General features: G+C 36.1%; 1 protein-coding gene across 5 annotated transcripts in view; it reads right to left on the reverse strand.

Annotated features, from left to right (window-relative positions):
- The window catches only part of rnf220.1.L (ring finger protein 220, gene 1 L homeolog), a 165,499-nt gene that overhangs the window by 16,289 nt on the left and 121,900 nt on the right, over window positions 1-27,310 (reverse strand). For 2 of the 5 annotated variants that reach the window (XM_041590436.1, XM_018258352.2), the window contains 8 exons: window positions 24,797-24,892; window positions 19,899-19,941; window positions 16,922-16,965; window positions 15,803-15,932; window positions 4,932-5,028; window positions 4,401-4,487; window positions 4,073-4,128; window positions 2,529-2,607 (listed from right to left, as the gene is read on the reverse strand). In XM_041590436.1, coding sequence (XP_041446370.1) covers window positions 2,529-2,607; window positions 4,073-4,128; window positions 4,401-4,487; window positions 4,932-5,028; window positions 15,803-15,932; window positions 16,922-16,965; window positions 19,899-19,941; window positions 24,797-24,892 — 632 coding nt within the window. Of the gene's footprint in view, window positions 1-2,528; window positions 2,608-4,072; window positions 4,129-4,400; window positions 4,488-4,931; window positions 5,029-15,802; window positions 15,933-16,843; window positions 16,966-19,898; window positions 19,942-20,120; window positions 20,370-24,796; window positions 24,893-27,310 lie in introns of those variants that run through there. The other 3 variants (XM_018258351.2, XM_041590434.1, XM_041590437.1) reach the window with 2 other exon arrangements.

Below are 27,310 nucleotides of genomic sequence, written 5' to 3' on the forward strand. Positions count from 1 at the left end.
ACAACTATTCATTACTTGAAAATCCAGTCTTCCAGGAAAAGCTCTGATAGGAATAGTCCCCTTTGAGATTGAGGGCTTAGCTATTGGAAAATGAAACAGTGATGGCAACAAAGCCAGCAAAAGAAGTGCACATCTGAATAGAAATACATAGGCACACGTATCTTTCTAATACAGGTATAGAAACCAGTTATCCAGAAAGCTCCAAATTACCGAATGTCCTTCTCCCAGAGACTCCATTTTATCCAATGGCAAATGATTTATTGTTTCTCTGTAATAATAAAACAGTAGCTTATAGTTGATCAAAACTAAGATATAATTAACCTTTATGGGAAGCAAAACCAGCCTATTGGGGTTATTTAAGGTTTACATGATTTTCTAGTAGACTTAAGGCAGGGGTCCCCAACCTTTTTCCACCCGTGAGCAACATTCAGATGTAAAATGAGTTGGGGAGCAACACAAGCATGAAAAATTTTCCTGGGTGATGCCAAATAAGGCTTGTGATTGACTATTAGTAGCCCCTTTAAGGACTGGTAGCCTACAGGTGCCTCTGTTTGGTAGGACACCTGGTTTTTATACAACCAAAACATGCCTCCAAGCCAGGAACTCAAAAATAATCACCTGCTTTGAGGCCACTGAGAGCAACATCCAATTGGTTGAAGAGCAACATCCAATTGGTTGAAGAGCAACATGTTGCTCATGGGCTACTGGTTGGGGATCACTGACTTAAGGTATGAAGATCTAGATCACAGAAAGACCCATTATCGGGAAAAACCCCAGGTCCCGAGCATTCTGGATACTGTATTTAATTTATAGAAGATCTTGACTAAAGAAGTTCTAACTGTAACAATATTCTTCTGTCTTACACAGCAGAATGCATTTGTCTTAAAACCATTGATTCCCAAACTAGTTAGTCATCCCATGCTTAAGTGAGGAAAGAATTTCAGTGATGAAGTGACATATATAGCAATATATATTACAACAGAAATGAAGCCCTTTTACACAAACCTCTAACCTCTGCCTTACACGATTATCTCTTGTAAGCAGGGACCTGTAAAAATGGCTTTTAAAAAATAATTGTATTAGATTAAATAGTACCACTGCCTAACTGGACAAATAAGGCAAAGATGTGCTTGTCTGGCAACCATGACACACAAGGGATCTACACAAATACAGTTATACCTTTCCTTGCGTACTTTTGCATGCAATTGTTGTGTCTCTGCAAATAAATATAAAAACTAATTAGGTATTTTCTGCTTCATCTTGCTTATGTCATCTATCAATTCCCTGAGCATTGCTTATCAACCCATCCATGCTTGAAAAATATTTTAAAGGGCTTCTGTCATGGAAAAATAGGTGTTTTTAAAAAAATCCATCAGTTGATATTGCTCCTCCAGCAGCAGAATCCTGCATTAATATCCATCTTTTTAAAAGAGCAAACAGATTTTTTGTATATATAATTTTGAAACATGACGTGGGGCTAGACATTTTTAGTTTCCCAGGTGCCCTCAGTCTTTTGGCTTTGATAAACTTTAGTCACTCTTCACTGTTGCACTGCAAGGTGGAGTGATATCAGACCTATAACGCTACCCCCAACCCCAAGCAGCCTATCAACAGAACAATGGGAAGATAACCAGGTGCCGGACACCAACATTGGTAAAAGTGATCCTATGCCCTACCTAGTGGTAGATATGAGTATAGCAATAAACAGTAAAACACCAAGTCTGGCCATAACTTCTCCAGTTATATAAAGTAGGAGAAACAAGAAACAATAGCTGCTGGTTCAAGAATACAATTTTAAATGGTAGAATGATTATTTGCAATGTACACAGTGTAATTTAGTAATAAAAAAACGACACCATAAATATCATAACAGAATCCCTTTAAGATACGAGTGCTTACTTATTGGATTCTATCTCCCACCTTATTTTCAGACGAACTTCAACCATTCTATGTTAACTGTGTCATTTGTCTAATAATTTGCTGCTTAACTACAAATCCCAAATTACTACCAGAAGCAGAGTCTACTGGTAGTTGGTAACTTGTTTGAATTGAAACTTAAAGCCCTGTAACTCATTGAAGATATTTTGTAGCCCTTCAGTTGGCCAAAGAATTCTAATAAATTGTGAGAGACATCATCATAGGAGGGATATCTGGTCCATTACATGAAACAATGCTGGAAAACATTGATATAAATAATTCAATAAAGAGGACATACAGGTATGGGAACTTCTTATCTGGAAACCTTCTAGCCAGAAAGCTCAGAATTATGGGAAGGCCATCTCCCATCTCTTTTTTAAGAAAATTAGAATTTTTAATACAGGTAATTGCTTTTTCTCTGTACTTTTGCAATTGAATATCCAGAAAACCCCAGGTCCCACGTATTCTGGATAATAGAAAATATACCTATATACTGCAAAAGCTGCCATACATACACACTATTACAACATTATTATGACATACACAACATTTTTGCATGATTTACTACAGGCAAGCTACATATGATGGAAAAACAGATTATCAGTACTTACTTTTCAATTTCACTGTTTTTGCATGTTTTCTGCATTGTTTCCTGTTTACTACTCTCGCCGTTACTTGTTGATGGCATTTCTGAAATCAAAAGGTCAAGAATTTCGGTATATTTTAACTGTTAAATTTTGCACAAGATTTAAACTAGGTTACAGTAATATGGCACCTTGCAAATTAATTTGGACCATTGACCAATTTTTTCCATTTACTGAACAATACATTTTATACCAACAGTTTGTACTTTGTAATTTCTTTTTTTCATAGAACTAAAAATGTGCTTTTTTGTTTTACTGGTATAGGATCCCTTATCCGGAAACCCGATATCCAGAAAGCTCCGAATTACGGTATGGCTGTCTCCCATAGACTATTTTATCCAAATAATCCAATTTTTTTAAAATGTTTTCCTTTTTCTCTGTAATAATAAAACAGTAGCTTGTACTTGATCCCAACTAAGATATAATTAATACTTATTGGAAGCAAAACCAGCCTATTGGGTTTATTTAATGTTTAAATGAATTTCTAGTAGACTTAAGGCATGAAGACCCAAATTACGGAAATATCCGTTATCCGGATAACCCCAGGTCACGAGCATTCTAGATAACAGGTCCCATACCTGTATTATAAAATTGTTTTATTATAGTGAAGAGCTGCGTATAGCAGAAGAAGCAGTGATAAATATATATACACATACGTTAGAAAGAAAGGGAGGGAAGAGCAATATGCTTTTTACATAAGTATGCCAAGTTTTACATACTGTTTGGGGCCTACTTTTTTGGCCCATACTTTTAGGCAGATTTGCTTGAGGTTAGTCAGATGATGCTTCTACAACTCAGTTTTACACAAGTTCCATTGAGATTAGAGTTCTGAGTGGAACATCGTAGGATCATCTTTTTGCTCTCCAATGTTGTTTTTTTGGCCTTTGCGTTGATAGCCCCATAAGCCTCCTTGCTTGTAGAGGATCTTGGTGGCCTGAAATAGCTCCCAATTCCTGATATTGAACATAAAGGCCCTGTGGGACCTCCAAACACCTTCATTTGGTTTAGTAACTTTTTCTTTATTTATGCATTTGTATAATTTTATCTTGAATTTTTGGAACATGGTTTAGTCTTTACTCTTTAATTTTATTGCTGCTCTTTAAATTCACAACCCGAATTTTCATTTTAACGGAGGAGAGAATATGTAGCTGTTATATGAATGATTTAGTGCACAGTGCTATGCAATATGTTGGCGCTATATAAATACATGTTAATAATAATAGTGAATGCAATTGTGCAAACAAAAATAATTGTGTTTCAGTGCTTTGAGAAAAAAAATATCACAGAACAAAATTTCAAAAGTTCCTTGTTAAGCATTTAGAATAAGAAAACAAATTAATCACAGCCTTTTCAGTTAATTTACAACATCTAATAACCATAGAGGCTGCAGAAGAATGTGGGTTGCTGTTTTTCATTAACATGTGAGCTGTGCTTTGGATATTACTGGTCACACTAGTGTTTATTAATAGTGTTGAGGTAGTTGCTTCATTATACCAGATTCAAGTACCTACCATCACTCGCCCATTTAGAGAATTCGGTCGTTATCCTGGTGCTTGGTGTTCCACCACTAGGAAATAAAAAAAATATATCTTCGAGAAAGCACTTATACTTATATATTTAAATCACAAAATTAAAGTACTGAAAACACTACAAATGACTGCAAAAATCAGATTTGAAAGTGCATTGTAAATCTGGAGATGCCATGTGAGAGAGAAGTGTCTGCCATGTGAGTTTTTTTAATACCCATATCTGGGTTCAAGCACGGAAGGTTATATATCCCACAAAAAGAGTATACAGGCTTTTAGGGATAGGTCACTTTTAAACGTAAACTTCTCTTACTTTAAAACTGCTCCTCGAAGAGCTTCTCTTTCTTTGGCTTCTCCAGGTTCCTCTCCTGTACATGGAATAATATCTGCTTCTGTATATCTAAGAAATACACTATTAAGGAAAATATTAAAAAAGGTTTTGTATCTGTGCTTGAGTCCTCGTGGGCTTTTCTTCCTGTATATTGACATTACACCATAAATCTGGGGCTATATATTCTATACTGTCTTTGTATGGATGAATGGTCAAAAATACCGCCATCCAGAATCCAGTCTTTACAGACTATAGGAGGCATCTAGAGGCTGTTACATTTGAAAAAGGAGGCTCAACTAAACCGGCCTAATTTTGTTATGATGGATATTGCATATTTTCAGTTAATCCAATAAACTTTATGTCACTGCTGAAATACAACTGTTTCCATAAGGCATGTTATTTATTAAAAGGAAGTTGCTACTTTGAAAGCTCAGTTAATGATAAACAAAACTCCATTTAAGAGGGGTTCCCAAACTTTTTCATGACTGTATACAACTCAGAAAAAAAGGATACTGCGCCTTTCCATATTCCAGAGTGTCGTCCCCATCAACATCTAAATCAGCATCACTATCATGGTTTTCTTTGCTGCCACACATAACAAACCCAGAACCTGTGTAAACATAATTAAGTTAAGGTCAGCTAATTGTTGAATATTCATAATAATAGTGAAGAAACTCCCAATCCTATATCCTAGTGATTTAAAGGGGGATTTTTGTCCCTTATCAATCAAGCTTTTTAAATGGGTTATTAAAGTAAAAATTCAAGTCCTGAAAGTGTGAGGCTTGCACTTTTACATGGCAAATTCATAATGTGTATTTGCTACATATCATAACCGCCACTGCCAAATCGGAATAAAACATTTATTTTTTAAAAGCCATTCTAATGAAGAATATCATGATCAGCTTGATAATGAACGATAAGTGAATTTTTGCAGCAAATGAAACCACCGAATGATTCCTATGACCGAATGCCTGTGCCGGAAGCCAAGATGAAAGAGGTGACATTCAGTGTTCTGCCAGTGTTCTACATTTGGTGACAGTTTTACACCGGGTCCCTGTGGAGGATGACCCAATACAGTTGCCCTGATTTCCTGCTGTTGCCTCTGTTTCAGAGCCAATGAAAACTTGGAGCAGCTGTTTAAATATTTGACATCTGAAAATGGTCAGCTCTGAATATGTCGCCAACTTAAGTTTTTTCCCCAGAGAGCAGCTATCAAAAATAACAGATTTGAAACCTTTTTATGAATATATGGTAGTACTGTCAGGATCACATCTGCTAGCTTACCCTTACAAAAAGTACAACCACCGTATATATTCCTATTTCATGTATGTACAAAAGCCACAAGAAAAAAAAAAAAAGCACAGAGTCTGCCATATTAAAAAGACTTTTATCTGATAAAAACAAACTACATTTGTCATAGATTATTTTAAAAAAAAAAATCTAGAGGCATTAAACATATTTGTCTAGAAAAATATGCCTTTAGTTTAAGAAATTAACATAAGGCATACGTCTTTCCCCACAGATTTAAATTGAGTTTTCATGAGAAAAACAACAAGATAAAGTTTTTCTGAATTGAATTGCATCTCATATTGAATCTCGTCCATGCGTTTTCATGTATTGTGTTCTGTGTTTTCACACAACCTGAGTGTCAATTCACATGAAAACAACCCCAACCCATTATGTCCCCAATAGATGAGGGAGGACAAAATTCTCATCCTCTACAGGATCTGTACTAATCAGTTGTTAGGCTAGGATTTTAGATGGGTATAAAGACAGGTATAAATGACGGGCAGTGTAACCTGGGTACAAACATTTTGTTTTACTTTTGCAGGTATGTATCCTGCAAATAAGTTCTCTGCCTTTTCAATGATGATACATTCATAATAATACACTAGGAGAAAACACCCATAAGCTAAAATGGCTTTCAGACAGTCACTGCCATATAGTAGAAAATTTCTTCCCCATGGCACACGATTTCTCAGAAGAACTGGTTTCTTGCTTTACAGAACCAATTCTAAGGTGTAGATGGGAGAATAAAGAAGGAGAGCAATAGGGAAAAAGATTAAGAAAAGAAGAAGGGGAAAAAAAACAGTTACAGTCTGTCGTCCATTCTCATCACTCTCAGTCAGGTGCTCTGATAAGCAATTCCAGTAGTGAGTGGCACCTCAATAAACCTTCTGACAGTTTGGGAGACAAACTCTCCCATCAATCAAAGCACACCTTTCAAGATCACTTAGAGATCCGCTCCTCCACCTGCACTTTCGACGTGGTGGGATTGCTGCTTACCTTTGCAAATAAAGGCAAAACTGCATGTTACAGTAGTATGGGAGTGCTATCAGCAGCACTACAACTGAACTGAAGTGTACTATAAGGGGTTGTTCACCTTCAATTAACTAGTTCTTTTCAGATAGATCACCAGAAATAACATTTCCCCAATTACTTTATATTTTTTTTATTATATTGAAGTGTAAATTGTCATTCACCTTCTAAAGCAGCTGTGGGAGGGGGGTCGCTGACCCTGTAAACTGTTCTAAACTGATATATTTAGTTGATACATTTCTTATCTTTGTCCCTGCTGAGCAGACTCTCTGGGTTTCATTACAGGCAGCTGTTAGAATTGACACAATAGTTGCTAATACTCTAGAGATGCTGCTGAGAAATGTATCAACTAAATGTTGCAAAATTGTAACCGTTTAGAGTGCCTGAATAACTGAGCTGCCAGACTCAAACACCAGGGTCATTTACAGTTGAAAAAACAGTAAAAAATAAATAATGGAAAGTAATTTAAAAAAAAGTCCTTATTTCTGGGGAACAATCTGAAAACAACTGAAAAAAGTGTTTGGAAGGTGAACAACCCCCTTTAAGAAATCAGAAGACTGCAGAAATAAAAGTACGAAATTTCATATTTTTGTACAACAGAATCATGGCTGTGAACTTGGCCACACACACACACACACACACACACACACACTTTTATATATGCATATAAATACATACCTACCCACACAGCTATTTACTTTCATGTAATTTTTAAAATTAGATATTAATGCAGAGCCTTAAATACTTTTTTTTTTTGTTATTTGACCTCTAAAGGCAAGGGAAAAATGAATTTATTTCCACTCCTCCACAGATCACCATACTTTAATATTACAGAGAAATGGAAATATATGCTGTCTTCTGTAAATAATTTATTAGAAGCTGTCAGGGATGAATTCCATGACACATAAAAAGCACAGGGTTGAAGGACAGGTGCCTTTACACATCACAGAGATTCTTAATATGTCTATGAAGTTTCATTTGGGGACACTAAGCCCCGTCTTACTCGGTAGTGTCGACAATAAAACCTTTACAGTTTTCCTTGGAGTCTTAAAAAAAAAAAAAAAAAAAAAAAAAAAGCAACCGACAATGAATATCTATCAAAAGAAATTTTGTATCTCAAGTTACCCTTTCTAAATGGGATAGGGATATGCTACACTAATGTCTAACTGAAAAATAAACAATTTCAATGTCTTTGTGCACTCTGTGCATTAAATTATAATAATACAAATATAAAAATAGGAATAGCATTATTGGCAGCAATTTAAGCATTAGCAGCTATTGTAATCCTACTCTGCTAATGCGCCTCTGTAACATTACTGTACAGTTATGGGATCCGTTATCCGGAACCCTGTTATCCAGAAAGCTCCGAATTAGATGATGGCCATCTCCCATAGACTCCATTTTATCCAAAAAATTCGAATTTTAAAAAATTATTTATTTTTTCTCTGTAATAACAAAACAGTACCTTGTACTTGATCCAAACTAAGATATAATTAAAGGGGTAGTTCGCATTAAAATTAACTTTTAGTATGTTATAGAATGGCCAATTTTAAGCAACTTTTCAATTGGTCTTCATTATTTTTTGTAGTATATAAATTATTTGCCTTCTCCTTCTAACTCTTTTCAGCTTTCACATGGGAGTCGCTGACCCCATCTAAAAAACCAAATGCTCTGTAAGGCTACAAATGTATTGTTATTGCTACTTTGTATTACTCATTTTTCTATTCAGGCCTCTCCTATTCATATTCCAGTCTCTTATTCAAATCAATGCATGGTTGCTAGGGGAATTTGGACCCTACAAACCGGATGGCTGAAACTGCAAACTGGAGAGCTGCTGAATAAAAAGCCAAATAACTCAAAAACCACAAATAAAAACCAATTGCAAATTGTCTCAGAAAATCACTCTCTAGATCATTTGAACAGTTAATTTAAAGGTGAACAACCCTTTTAATCCTTATTGGAAGCAAAACCAGCCTATTGGGTTTATTTAATATGTACATGATTTTCTAGTAGACTTAAGGAATGAAGATCCAAATTATGGAAAGATCCATTATCTGGAAAGCCACAGGTCCCAAGCATTCTGGATAACAGGTCCCATACCTGTACCTGAGGAGAACGGTCACGTGCAAATAATATGATAAATGCAATTTTTTTAAATTTAAATATATGCATGTTGCAGAAACAGTATTTACTGAAATTGTAAAGCAGCAGTTGCTGTGTTATATCTCTGTTGACAGTTCTTAAGGGTAGATAAAGTTAATGGTGGGTTTGTATATTTAATTATAAATTATCTAAAAGTTGTCCCTTGTTCCAGGCTGTTTAAGAGGAACTCAACTGTTTAGTATTAAAATGATTTAAAGGAATTATAAACACTGGTTAAATAGATAGGCTGTGCAAAATAAAAATGTTTTCAATATAGTAAGCCAAAAATGCAATCAATAAAGGCAGGAGTAAATGGATGTGTAACATAATAAATAGCCAGAACACTACTTCCTGCTTTGCAGCTGCAGTCAGTCACCAGGCAGTTACCAATCAGTGACTTGAGGGGGGCATATGGGTCATAACCATTTGCTTTTGAATCTGACTTGAATGCGAAGGATCAAGAACAAACTAAACAAATGTAAACGTCATTTCCCACATGGCCCCCCTTCAAGTCGCTGACTAACTCAGAGACAGATGTAAAAGAGGAAGTTGGGTTCTGGCTATTATATTAGACATCCATTCAGCCTTTATATAAATGCATTTTTGGCTTACTATATAAAAAACTTTTTTAATTTTGAACATCCTATTTACTCTTTACGTTTTTATTTTTACGCTGAACTGTTCCTTTAAAAAAAACAGGCCTGCATATTGGCTTCACTTGACAAGTACTTCACAGATCTGGGCCAATAACTAGTGCTGACAGGATAGGGATCAGAGGAATTTAGCAGCTTAGGTAATCAAAACCAGTGCTATTGCAAAAAAGAAAATGTTCTAGCACCTGAAGCTCAAGCAGAATGGCTTGTGAACAGCTGGAAGCCATACTAAGGCTCCCAAACACCACAAGCACACAGCAGGCCCCCTGGCTGCCTTCTTTAAATAATTAATGGCATGCCGAAGGCTTTCTGGTTTTTAAGGGGAGAAGTGAAAATATGCAAGTGTTGAAATGTTAAATTTCATTAAGGGTGGAAAAGGCAGCTCTTTAACCCCAAACTAGATTTTTTATGACCTTGTCAGTAGAATGAAATTCACTGTTAATTTAATCAATTAATCAGCATATTGATTCAAAAACCAGAGCTGGCAGTTTGCCATGTGTAGTGGAAGTGGTTGTCCTGCACCTGCAGGCAGCTTTATGACTTTGACAGAGCAAAGATATAGAATAGAATGGAGGAACATGGAACACGATTTGGACTTGGATTGAATTTGCAGCTGCTATCTACAAAGATACTTCCTAGAGTGGATTTCCAACAAACTCATGCTATTCTCAATTGCTTAGGTTGATGGTACATGACACTTTTCCATTGGCTGAAGTGCCTCAAATCGTTCCCAGCCATTTCCCAATGCATTAAACCGCAAATGCCTGACAACAGTAGTACTGGAGATTTCAGACAACGGAACAAGGAATTGACCTAACACACCTACAATTTTGGGCAAACCTGTGAAAAATTACCGTACAGCCCAACAAAGGCAGGGCAGCTATGGTCATTTAAGGTTTTCGGAGAGAAAAGTCAACTACTACCAACTCAGGAAGGCTGCAATGCAGATAACATTGCAACAATGTAAACAAATACATTTATGCAATAGCAGTCACACGTTTTACACTACTATTGTTCAGTTTACAAAAATGCAATCCCACACACCCTCAACATTTTTTCTAAATATTTATTCAGACCAAAGAATTTTTAATCCATAGAACAAAACAGACAACTTTTTGTAAATAATCATGCATTGGGGGGGAAATTATAATTAAAAAATAAAAACACCTGTGTGTTTTTAAAAAAATTATTTTGATTTCAAATCTCAGGGTTGCATGATTATTCTTCACTGTTTTTTTTTTCTTTCACCCCTCCATAGCCACCTTCATAAGAGTAACGGTCTTGCAAGGAGACAGGATCAGGCTTCAATTTTAATAAAATACAAGCAACGCACACCCAAAAAACTTTCAAGGAAAAGCTTAACTATGTCTTTCTTGCAAATCTTGTAAAATGGTCTGCCTGGTTAATTTGGAAGCAGGTCTGGTAATAGGGTTTACTTAGTCATTCGCTTCTGTGATTCGCAGTGCTGGAGAGATGCTTTCGATTACATTGGGCAGTCCTTGGGGAAATTTGTTCCCTTGCAGCTCATGTACCGGACCCGTCACTGCTGGCAGGTTTTATACAGATTTCCACCGCTTTAATTAAAAGTCACATAGCTACAAGGCCAATCAGCTCAGAGAGGGTGGATAACAACCTGCCACACTTATTTAGAAAGCAAGAGATGAAAAAACAAAAAAGAAGGGTAAAATAGGATACCTTAAAACAGCATTTAACAACATGCCATTGTATTAAGTAAAACAGTTATATGATTTCAGAAAATTATTAACCAGTACAAAACAAATATCATTTATTCTGGATTACATCAAAATGGAGGGGGATTTGCCAAATTTTAACTATAAATATATCTCATTTAACATAGAAACTACAGTGACCGCATAAAAGTACTATATTAAAATGTCATGTTTCTTTTTCATCTATGCCACACCACCTTTATTGGCAACACACATCAAGATTGATCACCAGTGGCATAGGCAACTCCTTTACCCCTTGCTACCATCCCAGCCCACAACAGAGGTTTTGAACATTGGTAAAGGTCAACTTTATAGTCCATCATCTGGTCAGGGCCCCCTGAATCCAGATATGGACACACTGTCTCATCAGTCATCCTGCTAAAAGACTGTATTTGGTCTTCATGGTTGGATTTGACCCCCTCAAAAAAAAAGTTTTAAAAGAGTTCTAAGGTAAACACTTTAGTTCTCCTGAAATCAATGGCAGATTTGAAAGCTATTGCTAAACCCAGGTGACTGAAAAAACAAGACTAAATAAATAAATAAAAAGAGAGAGATTTCATCTTAAGCACACTCCTTCCACACAAGAATACTACACATGGGAGTAACAACACCCCTGTATGCAAACTGCATTTAGCGCTATTTATGGCCAAAGCTTAATCATTGAGTGAAACTAACTGGTCACATAATTGTAAGCTGCCACTGTTCTCTTATCTTAAAAAATGGACTGAGGAAAGCAATCTTGCCAAAGACTAAAATAGTTGCACAAAATGTTAGCCCTCACCTTCTAAAAACACCATTGGCTTTTAAACGAAATCATTCATCTTCCTTCAAGTTATGGTACAGAAACAATATGCAGAAAAATTACAGGTCTGCTTCATGCAATGTACATCAAATGTCAAAATAGGTATGTAATTAAATGAAGTGTTTTTGGTATTTTAAGTGCCTGACCTGACCCTTGAAGTAGCCTGTACCATTTGTTATGTACCATTTCATTCTTTTAAGGGGAAAAAACTACTGTACTAGATGTTTGCCATTATTAAGATCAGGGAGATGTTGTGTGGTAGCCAAGCACAGTGGCCATCAAGTTACACTCTAGTTCAACTTTACTCACAATTAACTCATCCACCAATGTATTACATACTTACAAAATTTTCTTCTTTGTACATTCAAAATAATCTTTTCATAAATGTGATTAATTATCAGAAAAACCGTATAAAAGGGAATACACCAAATTATTTTTTTCTGCCAAGTTTGGCCAAATAATTTTGGCAATAATATGGCAACAAACAAAAACAATTTGCTTTTTAGTTACTTGTTACTGCACTAATGAATACCTTTAACTTCCCTGACATAAAATTGGTTGTTTGCAGAATATGAATGAAAAACTGGAAAATGTAAAGCTTCAATAACAGTGTTAATGAAAACATTCAAATAGTTTTTCAACAGAATTGTTTCCAAGGCTCCACCTATACTGGTACTTTTCACTGCTTTCTGCCTAAGAAACCAGACATTGTTTAAATTTTCTCCCTGGACTTGTAATTGAGATGCTCCATCAGAGTAGACCAGCATTGCTGCTGAAATGTATTTATCAGCAACCTTTAATAGACTTTGACTGTTAGTTGATTCTGAATGTGAATCGACGAAGGCTAGTGCTATGCCATAGAGTGGTATACTCACACAATTTACAGAAAATGGAGCTGCAGATGTGTCAAATCATCTGTGCCAGCCAAATGTTATGCAACAAATTCAATTGCACTTAATGCAATAAACTGAACAAATAACATTTAAGAGTGACAAGCTTTTTGCTTTATTTTAGACAACACTTTAAAGTGAGTCCTGAGCCTAGAAGTTTTGTTAGTAGAGGGGATACCATTTCCTTGGTACATGCTGCTAGCTAAGACTGCTGGTGCCTTGTAGAATCTGACTGGACAGCTTCCACAAGCTGGCGTTATCACTCCCTCTAACCACTCTTGGCAGGCAATCTAATTCCCCCTGAAAAGGTCACCGCCATTTTAACTGCCTTTCAATCACATTAAGCACACGGCTGCTCGTGCTCAGAGCCATGAGCCTGGAGCTTTCCTGGCTGAGGTGCGATCAATAGACTGACATACTGCTCTGTGTGTACTCATGCTACGTTCACCCTGAGCTGCTCCCAACAACTCTAATACTGAACTTGTTACTATTTACTGCATATTGTGATATTAACGGAGGTCACTCCTTAATCTGTAGTTAAAAATCCGGTAATCCATGAGCATGCCATATTACAATTAAAGCCTAAATGTCGGACACAACTACATGCAGGGCAAATTGACAGAGTTGTTTAAATGTATAAAATGCCAAAGAAGCCCCCTTCAAGGAACAGTAACACCAAAAAATTTAAGTGTTTTAAAGTAATGAAAATATCACGTAGTGTTGCCCTGCACTGGTAAAACTGATCTGTTTGCTTCAAAAACACTACTATAGTTCATATAAACAAGCTGCTGTGTAGCAATGGAGGAAATTGAAAAATGGCTATATGGCACAGGTTAACTAACGGATAACAGATAACACCATTAGACAGACAGAGCTTATCTGCTATCTGCTGTGTAACTTGAGCCTTTTCTCCTTTGAATGGCTGCCCCCATTGCTACACAGCAGCTTATTATTTATAAACAATAGTAATGTTTCTGAAGCAAACACAGCAGTTTTACCAGTGCAACACTGCATTATATTTTCATTAAAACACTTATTTTTTGACGTTACTGTTCCTTTAACTGTTTACCATTCACTGATCTGTGCATTAGACAGTGCTGTATGTCTACATAATTTAACTGTCCTAAGCTTGTCTAGAAACCAAGATAATATTGCTGGTTTCAGCTTCTCTTCTAACATTAAACATCACAATCCTCAGTAGTTTCCAGGATTTCAGAAGATGTAGACACAAGATGTCATTTTTATAATCTATTTTTACATTATATACTGTACAGTTTTTCAACCATTATAAAACCTAATTCAAGCTTTCAAGTGTTAGAACTGAAAATCTCTGAAACATAAGATTTTAATACAACTGTGTCTAGCTTTATCCCACACACACACACACACATCTTCAATTCTTACTGGAGTGCCTAATTCTGTTATTTAGAGGGCAACACAAATAAAGCATCAATTAATGTACTAGGGACAATATCTAATGTCCTTTGCAATGCAGACAAAACAATAGTATTTTGGCCACAATGTCTAACTCTCAAAAGGACATAATTACAGGAGTATAAATGCTATACATTTAACAGGCTCTGGGTCAGTTTGACTAATTCTTACTAGTTAAACTGACCCAGAGCCTGTTAAATTTATGGAATCCCACTTAAGATGAAATGCTAAGATATATTTGGCCTTGAGAAATTTATTAAAAAATTCTGAAACTTTTCATAACTAATTCATTAAAAAGCCTTATAGACTCCCCAACTGCAAAAAAAATACTATTTGCAGTGAATGCATAAAAGGGTCCTTTTAAATTATATAGCTGCCTTCCATGTCAAAAACAACTTATGGAAATCTTAAATATGAAAGTTTGCTATTAAATGAACAGTAACACTTTACAGTAAAACCTACTATAGTTTATAGAAATAAACTGATGTATAGCCACTGGAAAGGCATTCAAGCTAAATAGGCTCAGCAGATTTACACAGGAGATAACAGATAAGCTGTGTAGAATAAAATGGGTTTAGTTCTTACACAGGAAGCTAGGGGTCAATTGCTCTTCATGGCTCTCAACGGGACTACAGACTGAAAACTGCGCTAATATAAAATAGGACATTTGTTGCCACAATATATATTGTATTTGTAGGTGGTAGATGTTCCGGTCCACTAGTCTTTTTAAGAAATGCACTGGATAGAAAAGCTTTCTTGGCATTAGAAAACTTTACAGGCAGTTCCTGCAGTTTAAAAGCTGCATCTTCAAAGACATCTCCAAAACCAGGTAAATGAATAATTGCTACATCACGCTTTATTTTGTGCAATAGTAGAATTAAACAGGAAGAAGTCACTTGACAGAATATTCAGTTTTTGTTGACATTCTGTGATGCATGTTTTCTGCCCTTAAATAGGAACTCAGACTGTTGTTCTACTGATTGTATTGCTATGTATGACTATTGCCCTGTGCTTCTGGATCACTTGATGCAATATGTTGGTTCAAGTTATTATCCAGCCCAGTTTTAAATATTGGACTGTCAACTTTGTCTCTTGGTCAAATGAAATGCTTAAAAGGGAGTCACACACAGAGACAACCATTCAGTTTCATCTGGATCCAATTAAACTGGATTAAACTTACATAGATCTAATATAGCCAACCAATACAGATATCAACATTAACAACTAAATTTTCTAAAGTTGTATTCTAGTGTGTTTTCTTTTATTCTAAAGGTTATTTAGTGGCCAGTGAAATTCTTTAGTTATCTGGATTATGTTTCTTTGAACAAAATTATACAAAATTTACCATTTAGATGCTATAACGTAAAAGTGGATATTTCTTTAGTACATGTGATTTTTACTACAAAGTACATACCACGAAATCCCCCTTCCAGAAGTGTTGTGGCTCGTATCCTTTTCTGTCCACACCATTCATATTCCTCAAATCTGTTTCCATTCTCATTCTCAATATCAACAGAATCATCCTCATTCATGCAGGTTTCTCTCTGCAAAAGACAATTGAAAGTTTTTCTTTAGAATCAGCAAACAATTCGTATGTCACAAACTACTATTTCTGCTGCTCCTAACAAACTATACAATAACTTACTCTTCTTTTAAAGGGTATACGAATAAAATATGTACTCTGTAACAGAATACAATTCACACTGAGGAACACATAAGACAGATTTAATATGACCAGTCAGGTAAAAATGTAGGGGAGGGGAGGTTTAAACATTCTGTCAAGAGAAAACCACATTGGGACACTGATGCTGTCCACTCAAAATTGCATAGGTCCTTATTATAATCATTGACAGAGAACAACATGGATGGCCACCTTAAGGAATGCTTCACTTGTTTGAAAATCTCACCAAATGCACACATAACAGGTGGAGCTTTGGATACACAAAAAATAAAAGATACTTGTGTATCCACAAGAGAGATCATTCTATCTCATGTAATTGAACTAATTAAACATGTTGTGAAAAGCTGAGTGCATTCCATGCAATGCTGAGCCCATCACAGTTGAGAGCAAACAATACAGTAAAACCCTGATTACATCCCTAGATTTAACTTTTCAAAGAATGTATCCTGTTTTGATGCTGTCCCCTTGGGAACATAAAATCAGGGTTATACTGTAAATCTGACATTTGCCATTACATGTTCTCTGAACAAATATGGAATCTGCATATTTTTTCTATTTTTCTCCTGAGAGTGCAGGGATTAGGTTCTGACAGATCTCACAATATTTGGGTTAGTAAAGGTTTGAGAAGAACTGATAAAAACACTAAAGAAAGAGTCCCACATACTCCAGAAATGCCCAGTGAAAGTCTACCCTAACAATGTTAGTGCGTTGAGGTGATAGACAGGGAAGTGACAGAAGCATAGGGAGGCAAGAAGAGTCTCCCTCCTCCTATACCTTAGCAAGGCACAGTTCCACATGTCTACTCATCTCCTCCTCCGATCCAGAGAGTGGCTGACTGCATAGTGGACATACCTGCCCGTCATCTTGCTTCCTTCGTTTCATTTTTCCAATCCGAGCTGTATGCAAAATTAACAGATAAATGCAATAAATTACCCATCAATATATTTTTTAAGAACTCAAGTCAACTTGTACAAAGAGCAAAACAAGTACCATACATACAGCGTGCACACACAAGTAAAAGCAACAGAAAGTGCATGAGAAACATGGAGTAAACACAAGGGAAATTGGTGAGACATTTTAACACTTACTTAAACACTAATATAGGTAATGTTAATACTAAAAGACTCCCAGAAACACTTTAAAAAGCATGTATTGACTGCAGATGAAGCAAGATGTCTTCCCGTGGTGTTTATATATAAATATACACACACAACAACAACCAGTTAAAATTGTAACACTATGTACCAAAAATGGTGTGTGTGTGTGTATATACACACACACACACACACACACACCACCAAAAAAAAAAAAAAAAAAAATCACATGAATTAATGGGAGGCAGAATTAAATTAAAGGAATTTAAAAGGGGAACCTATTATAAGATGTAAATAACTAGTGCTGTGACACTCAAGGGACTACACTACGCTGCTTTCAAGGAAGTCCAAAAAAAATAAATAAATAAAATAAAAAAAGCCTTCAGGTATCATAAGTTGACCCTATCAAACTAGAGCAGTCAGATGAGTCCCATCTCTGTTGCAGTGTCATGGCTTGATTTGTTCTAAGGAGTATGCATGCACCTGCCCTCCAGCCAAGCAACTAAGAAAATATCCTTTCCATACACTGCAATAGAACACAAGACATTTCTTATTTGTGCTGCAGAGGTGTATTTTGGAACTGGTTTACTTAAAAACTGAGAATTTTAAACAGCTTGATCTTCTCTGCAAAAATATTTTAAATGGATGATATTGCTGTTGGAGCAGTCTGCTGTTTATTGAAATGTAGAAAATATATACAAACACATTTCTTACATCTGCTCAAGCAATAGAACAATGTGCTTAGAGGAAATATAAATAAAAATAACACTCTACAAAAACCAGCATATGCGGCCTTACCCTTTCACAGCAAATATAAATATAAGAAATGAACAAAGCCTAAAGGCGCATTACAGTTAGGAGTGTTCCTTTAGGAAAAGAGCTCACAGAACAAGCAAGGCCAACTACAATATAGTTAATTAATAGTGAAAGCTGCAATCATTTCTAATTAGCTCAGTAATCCCTTCGTCCTCTTACTATGTCATCAGATCAAATACTCCCTTTAAAATGAAAAGGGAAAAGGCTGAAATTGGAAAAGTCCCTCTAGAAACAGTCCACTTGATTCAGTTGCCACAATGTAAAGGTCTGTTTTAAATTAAATGGTGTCTCTGATCTCTTGCATTTCTAAAAACCTGATGCTCAAAGATTTAGGTGAGAAGTAAACATTATGATAAAGTGTGCCCTGACATGATTAAGCTCTAAACTTAAGATCATGGATAGCTTTTACCTGTCTTTTAGCAAAAGCTGAAGGTAGCAATTACAATGCAGATGAAAAAGGTCAAGATTTTGGATGCTGACAGAAACAGATGAATGTAAAAAAAATATTCTTTTTTTATAGACGTTTGAACATACAGATATTTTATGTGGCTATGTTTGTGAGAGCAAATCTGAAATTGGACAATACAGCAGCCAAACATCTGCCATCATAAGATGATGTAGTCTCTCCTCAAACCACAGTAATTAGCTAGCAAAACTACAGTAGATCAGTGATAAAGCACAGATTCCACAATGTGATAAATATGGCAAACCAGAAATCTGTTGGGATCTTTAAAGCTTCCTTATTTATATTCCGCCTCTGGACAAGAAAAACATATTTCTTAAAGAACAAGGAAAGCTCAGAGATTACATTTTTTCCAATACAACAGGCGCTTGTAAATGAATATGTATATTTTTACAATGTATATATCTTGCATACTTTGGCAGAAGCTGTAACTATGTAAAATGTAGGTTGGGGGATGGCACTTCCTCCCAATCCAACTATCTCCAACTTGAGCTTGGAGCATGTGCACATTGTAATTTTCTGGGCAATGCATGCTCAGACTTTGCAATAAATTTTATTCTAGGAGCGCTGGAGATGGTGATGTGCGCGGGTGTCAGTGGGTGGGGCTATAGACATATTTGCGGAAGACGGGACGATTAGAAGAAGAGCAGTGATTGCAATAAGAAAGCAATGTTCTCAGCAAGGAAAGAAAATTTGAAAATGCCAGTAGTGCTTAAGAAAAACTTTAGGCAGTGAAATTAATTTCAGAAAGGGCACTGGAGGGTTCGCATAAGTTAAGTTATGGGTTGGGGCTATACTTGTCCTTTAAGCAAAACTGTCCTAAAATGTACCTTTCCCATATAAATATTAAATCCCCTAATCAAGTGCTTGCTCGTGGCAAAGAGCACACACACACTGAAATCATACACAATATTTTAACTCTGCAGTTAGTTTGGCTGCAGTGCAAACCCTCAGAACCAATTTGCTGCATGTCAAACTTTGGTGCACAATTGCAATTCATTCTGCTTCTAAATCTTGATAGCCGTTACTTAGTAAAAAAAAATATCAAACCTATTATATGTGAAACCCCTTAGTGGAACTAATGCTTGCTATGTTCCTGTAATGAGAACATGCAATATATAAACAGAGTAAAGTGTAAACCATTTGTCAGCAAATGGCAAATGTGCCATCAGCTTTGCAGCAAAGAGGTTAATAACAAAAACATTTACATTTGAGCATTTGGTTTGCAGTAGCAATCTCCCACCCCTCTTGAATCTTAAGACGCCTGATGAAACAGACCATAGTGTGTGGATGTAACAGACACCTGAGACTGTAACTTCAACTGGGGCTTGGACTGATGAATAAGTGCTGCAGAATATGTCTGCTATATAAACAATAAAATAACATCCACCATATTATGCTGCAGACAACATACCAACTACTCCAATATAAAAATCCAGACAGAGTTGGTACTTACCATTAAGTCTGGTTTGTCTATTGGCTCTCACTCTCAGAAAGGTCTGAAAGAAAGATATGGTACATTACTAAACAGTAATAAAGGCGGTCACTAATAAAGCAGCTGTAACAATAGAAAGACAGCCCGGTAAAACATTGTCATGTTGCCTTTACAGGCAGGATTGCAATGGATTTGTACAGTACAAATTTCCCTCCTCGAGCATCGAGATGTAAACAAACCTACTTCCTCTCTGCCTGGAGACCTGGTTTCGCTCTGCATGGCACTAAGAAACGCCGGGGGTGTCAGTATAGCTAACCCTGCGCCATAAGCCACCGCGGACACGCTTTAAGCCTCATCCCAGAAAGAGACCTTAGTTTAATACAAAAATGTGCCGATGGCGGCAGATTCCCAAAACCTTCAAAAATCTAGTCTCAGCTTCCAACCAGCGCCATGTTGACCGTGATCACGTGATGAGTTTACGTAGCTTGCAGCGAATGAAACTGCACGTATGAATTCTTCCGCTATTGTTGCTGCTATAGCAACTAAATTGTTTCGCTGTACCATAGAATGAATGGTTGCAGAGTTCTCCTTTCGCGTTTTCTCAAAACCGAATAGTTCTACCGCTAAACTGTAATAAATGATATGAATCCACCATTAACCCCTCGCGTCCCAAATCATACGTTACAACGAGAATGTGGCTTAACTATCAAACCCATTTTAAAGTGTTCTTCCACCCAGAAACTGCTTTTTTCAGAGTGACATAAAATGTAATTAAAAAAAACAAGCAAATTCACATTATGTGCACTTCTGACTCCTGAAGTAATGTTGCAAGCCAGCTAATTAAAATGCCTTATTTACTAATGCCCTAGCTGCAAGGGATAGAAAATGTAGTAAATATTAACATGTTGCTTTCCGTTATATTTTATTTTTCTGCAAACGTAGTTTCGCGTTAAAGGACCCCATTTGAAGTATTTTTTTAAAGTACTTTTTAAAAAACAAAAAAGTTAATTATTGCAATGTTGATTCTGTGGGGCAGATTTACTAAGGTTCGAGTGAATTTTCAAGTTAAAAAAGTTTGAATTTTAAAGTAATTTTTTGGGTACTTCGAACATCGAATAGGCCATATCCAAATTCGACTTCGATTCGAATGGTTCGAAGTAAAAATGTTCGACTTTTCGGCCATTCAATAATCGAACTACTGTCTCTTTAAAAAAACTTTGACTTCAATACTTCGTACTACGATCGGCATACGATCATACGATGCTAAAAATCCTATGATTTCGTAGGATTCAATTCAATGGTCGAACTTCGAAGTATTTTACACTTCGAAATTCAACCCTTGATAAATCTGCCCCTGTGTGTCTATTAAAAACCACAAGCTAGATACAGACAGATAGATTGATAATTGATGGGTAATTCTCCCAAAATTTCTTCTGCAACTAGGTCATGTGGAAATAAGTATTTGGCTAGGTGTTATGGAGGCATCAGGATCTTGCAGACTATCATTACATTTAGGGGCAGGTTTATTAAAGGTCAAGTTGTATTTAACCAGGTATTTTTCAGTCTAAACTCTAATTTTCTGGTAAAAAATAAAAACTTCAAATTCAAGAGGTTTAAAAAAAACAAACCTTTAAACCTTTAAATTTTTGAGCTTTATTATATACCCCAAAGTTGTAAATAGCTCAAATCCGAAAATACTCCAGCTAAAACTTGTCGAGGTCATGTCGAAGTCAATGGCATAGGTTCCTTGAACCGTGTGAAGATGTTAATAGCCTTCATGATGTTCGAGTTTTTTTCGCTCTAAAACTCGATCAAGTCGAGTTCTTTCCCACGGAAAACTCTATTAAAGTGGACCTGTCACGCCGACATAAAAAGCTGTATAATAAAAGTCCTTTTCAAATTAAACATGAAATCCAAATTCATTTTTTTATTAAAGCGTTCATAGCTGTTGTAAACTCACTTAAAAATCTCAGCTGTCAATCAAATATCTGGCCCTCCTGTATGCCTTAGGCATAGAGGCAGGGCAAGCAATTACCTTCACTTTCCATTCATCTTCTAGATGTCACTGCTCTCCCCATATTTCTCCTTTCTCTTCACTGTTTAATTGTGTAGCCAGGGCATGGGGATGGACATTAGGATGGACATCAGGTCCCCCATTCTGGTGCACAAACAAGATTCTGAGATGATGCAAGTTTTGTCAAAATAGCTGCTGCCTGCTTGCTATAATTATGAGTTCCCAGAATGATGGAAACAAGATTCAAATAATGCATACAGTGTAATTAAAGTTCATTTTCCGTGACTAACATGATAAAATAGGATTTGGAATCATTTTTTTGGGTGACAGGTCCCCTTTAATTAGAATTTTGGGTTGTTCACCTCAAATTCACTGATTTGAGTTTTTTCTTAAATCAGATAAAAATGTAGTTGTGAGTTAATTCACAAAGCTCTAAAATTCAACCTTTGATAAATAACCAAGTAAAATGATCTGTAGAATAAGAAGCAGAACACTTGTTTCACCAAGTTTACATTCCCTTTAAAGTCTGGGGTCATTAAAATTACCAAGGGTATTGCAAAGATGAAGCCAGAAGTTACAAGGCTCCACATCAAACTCATGAAGATTGTCTCCCCAAAAATATTGCATAATGATGGGCCCTCTACACCCCTGGCTTTCCCTGCACTCTACCTTCCATATTTTAAACTTATGAGGAAAGCATTTAGCTCACAGGTCTCTAATTACTCACCTGCCAATGTAATTTATGGCATATATAGATATATTAGGGATGCACCGAATCCAGAATTCAGTTTGGGATTCAGCCAGGATTCGGCCTTTTTCAGCAGGATTCGGATTTGGCCGAGTCCTTTTGCCTGGCCGCACCAAATCCGCACCCTAATTTACATATTTAAATAAGGGGTGGGAAGGGAAATCATGTCACTTTTCGTCACAAAACAAGGAAGTAAATAATGTTCTCACATTTTCCTTTCCCATCCCAAATTTGCATATGCAAATTAGGATTTCATATACAAATTAGGTTTCGGATTTGGTTCAGTATTCAGCCGATTCTTTCCTGAAGGATTCAGGGATTCGGTGCTTCCCTAATATATAAATATATATATACATAAAAATATATATGCATTTTGTTTAACTAAAAGAATAGGAAAAATTCTTATAAATTCGACATAAAAAAAATCAAACAAAATACAGAAATCCATAGCACCCTGTATGGTTTGCAAGTAAAAAATGTATTCATTATCATGTCTATGTCCATTCTATTTTTAGTGGATTGTAATTCCACAGTTGTCAGCTCTAGAGAAGTTAACATCCCATAGGTTGTCTTTACTAATGGCTTTCAGACAAAAACATGTCAGTCCAGCTGTAATGACAGACTCTTTCTGGGATGCGGCATAGTTACTAGTACTCTGTAGGCTGGATGAGTTCCATCTGCCAAGTGCCAACACTTAAGCTTGTGCTGTTGTAGGTACACCGTCATTCACATGCTTGACAGCTTGACTGAGAAGCTGTGGAAATGAAAAGCTTTAACTGTTCTGATGAGACGTGCAAAGAATGTGCAGAGGATGCACAAATGTATCGACGTGTACGCTGCTATTCTTCATAACACTATGGCAACAGATTATTCCTTATGAATCAGGCAGGCGTGTATGTTCATAGTTTTAGAAATAAATTATATTAGTTTAGAAAAAAGAAACGTAGCAATTTGCAGAATCAGGGCAAATTGTATCGTTCCTCATTTCCATTAACTGTTTCCACAAAGAAAAACAACCCAAGCTTCACTAATATGACAGCGCAGTAAAATAAGCTCCTCATTTTTGTGCAAAGGCATGTGGCATAACACTTGTATTTCTAATATCCTTTCTTTAACATGAACACATTTGCTTACACATTTTCATGAAAGTAAACGATTTCTTTTCCACCACTCAGGGAGGATAATAACTGGGCCCCCTTGTAGGAGGTGCTATATTAGTAGTATGGGGCCCCATGATTACTAATGGCAGCCCTGCTTACAGATCCACCTGTAATCTACAGTGAGCTGTTCTGGAAACTGACCTATTCTCTTGAATCACTTAATTTTACTAATGCAACCTATAGAAGAACTGAAATTAAATTTTCAGGAGCAAGTGTGACTGTAAATGGTTCCATGTTCAAAGGGCACCTCTGGATAATTACAAACCTCGTCACATTGTTTACAACATATAATATAATCAATATCTAAAAACCCACAAAAATACCCAATAAGCAGGTAAAGTTATAGGGCAGCAATTTGAAAGAAATGCAGCCATGAGTTACTAGACCTGGAGCAAGCCACAGCCATTATTACAAATATAAACTTCTATTACATATTTAATGACTCATAACTACAAATGTTAGTTCTACTGGGCTGTTTAGAAGGAAAGTTAACTATCCAGTGGCCTGTTCAACATGGCAGCATTTGTGACAAACTGCACCCACATGCAATAGAAACATAATTGGTGCCCTTATATACTATTCTTATCATTTACTACGGTTTAAAAAATGTTTTGTTTTATTTGTGATTTCTGCCTCACCTTATAAAATTGGTGTTATCATAACCATGACTATATTCCAGTGCAAGAGACACTTTGCACCAATTAAATGCCACTTTTACACTAACACCTCTTTTCCACGTGTACTTTACGACAGAATATCATATTTTCATTAAATTCAGAAATTATCATATGAATTTTCTCATGTACATCTGGGCTTTAAATTTACTAATCTCTTAAACTTGATGTGGATATTGTTATTGAAAAAATTCTGCCAACTAATGTATGTTGAGCTATGGCCAAATCAGTAAATGGTCACGTAGTGACCTTTCCTTAGCAACCACGCTGTAACTGGACTTTTTATATTCTATTGTTGGTTTAGTGAATCTGCTGCTGCACACCTGATATCTGTCCGAGTGGTGAATATCCTCTGTGGAGTGAGGTGACACTGTTGGAGATTCCCCTTCTCGCTTGATTGAAGCTGATAACAAAACTGACTGCAAAAAGAAGAAAGAAGGAAAGATAAAAAGGTCACACAAAATTGTGACAAATCCAAATTTTTCAGGCCTCTTTTTGTTCTATATTTGTGTGTGTGCCTATCTTTTCATTGCACCATGCCTTCTATACACAAAGTTCATTTGATCATTTGTCAAAGAAATTGTCTTTGTTATGTGGCTAACTTGTGCCGGCTCGATGGGGCATCAGCCAGAGATGTCATCTTTCATGTAGCAGAACCATAAAATAAATCCTTGGTTTGAATGCTATTAACAACACACACACATGTAATTGCAGGTCCTGCACAGATTAAACACTCTTTTTTTCCTTACCTTTATCTATATTCCCAACTACTGTTTTATGATAACATATTGTATAAAATGTACAAAAAAGGGCAACAAAAAGAAAATATTGTGGATTCTTTGTCCGTGCAGCTCTAATCCAATATTGTTATGTGAAAAATGGCCATCCTAGCTACGACGACAGTAAATTAAATGTTATATATTTGTTTTTTGAGTGCGGTCTCAGGAAGAGCAGTGGGTCCATTTATTCAGCATTCCTCCGCAACACCATGGAGACGACCTCTGGAAAAAAGCAGGGCTAAACTAATCCAGAAGGTGTCAATCTCGAGGCCTCTTCTACATATGCTTGCAGTTTAGATTAATAAACTGTCTATTTTTAAATTGTGTGGAAACCTCTTCAATTCTAAATACTCAGCTAGCATGTTAAGTATAGCACAATTCATGCCAAGTCACACTTTCTCCTGTTGTGGGTAAGAAACCTGACTTTGTTTATTTGTGTTTTTTTCATTGTTTGAGATGAGATATTCAATATGATTTAAAAAGCTGATGATTCTAGGAGTCACATCATAACAAAAATAATTACAGAGACTTTAAAATAATGAATGCACTTAACTTGACTAATGGACCAAGGATGTCCAAATCCAGCCAGTGGCCCTACAGTTGTGGCTAAATTACAATTAACCACCTACAGCTGTAAGGAGTTTTGGGAACTTGTAGTTTAATAAAATAATTTTAATTTCAATAAAGTTGTAAATGGCTGAGCTGAGTATGTTCCAGGTTAAACTGCATATTAATTATTGTTGTCTGTAGTACTATCATGGTCAAATTCTTCATTACAGTCATACCTGGTATCCAGAAAGCTCTGAATTACAGGAAAGCCGTCTCCCATATAGTTCATTTAAAGCAAAAAAAATCCAACTCCTCCACAGAAGAGGGACAGGCAATTTATTATTGAAAGCTGAAATTTTTAAACACATTACAACTGGTATAGGTATTTTAATAAAAAACAATTTGGGTTAATGTTTAATTTGAAAATTACTTTTTATGTCAGGGTGACAAGTCCCCTTTAAATAATGAGACTATAACTGATCATATTCATGATGGTTTCTGAAACATAAAATAGTCATTTACAAGAGTAAATACAGAGAGGGCAAGCTGAAAAGTCTGGAAATAGAGCTGCACTTTGGATAGCTTATTTCAGTTATTTTGGGAACAAGCTCTACACATAAGTGATAAAGACATTTAAATATTGCACCTGATGGCAACTGCCTACAAAAAAGTCATTTGGCTTTTTAAAACAGACTAAGTCATAAAAGCACAGTTAAATGTCTTAAAAAAAGAAAATTAAAGAGGAAAAAAGCCAGCATTAAATCATGACTCTTTCCTTAGTTCGCTCATTAAATGTGGCCTTTTGTAAGGTAAAATTATCATTGTAAGCAATAAGATCTTTAAGAAAATAATTCACAGCTTTCTCACCCTTTAATATGATAGCCGCCATCGGCTAATTTTTCCCTTAATGGCAACAAAGCTATAAATTTTTGTTAAGTCTTGCCCTACTGTCACCTCCTCATTCTATTCTGGCAGTGCCACTGTCCTCTCTTTTCATCTTAAATCTGTAACCTGTTAACTGTTAATCCAATGCACCAGGTTCAGCTGCAGTTTAGTAACATATAAATATGTTAACCCACAATTTAGTAACTGTTAAGGGAAAATACAACCTCATAGCTCACCTTTAACTTGAGTAAATCCCAGCCAGGATTCAGCCTTTTTCAAAAGGATTTGGATTTGGGCAAATCCAAATCCTTAAAATCACATGACTTTTTGTCACACAAACATGAAAGAGAAAAAATTTAACTGCACGCTCTTTGCCCTTCTAGGGTTCCAGTTTGATTTGGAATTCAACCGAATTTTCCATGAAGGATTTGAGATTTACCTGAATTCCAAAAAAGTGGATTCGGTGCATTCCTAGTTATATCCATCCCCAGACTTTAAGAATCGTGTAACCTCTATATTTTGGATTTTATTGAGCAGGACCCTCTTTGCTTCTCATGTTGGTAATGGGTTGTATATTTTTATGTAATCTATATGTTCAAAGTATACACCCTTCTATTGTACGGC

The sequence above is a fragment of the Xenopus laevis genome, chromosome 4L (genome assembly GCF_017654675.1).
Source record: "Xenopus laevis strain J_2021 chromosome 4L, Xenopus_laevis_v10.1, whole genome shotgun sequence".
Taxonomy (NCBI): domain Eukaryota; kingdom Metazoa; phylum Chordata; class Amphibia; order Anura; family Pipidae; genus Xenopus; species Xenopus laevis.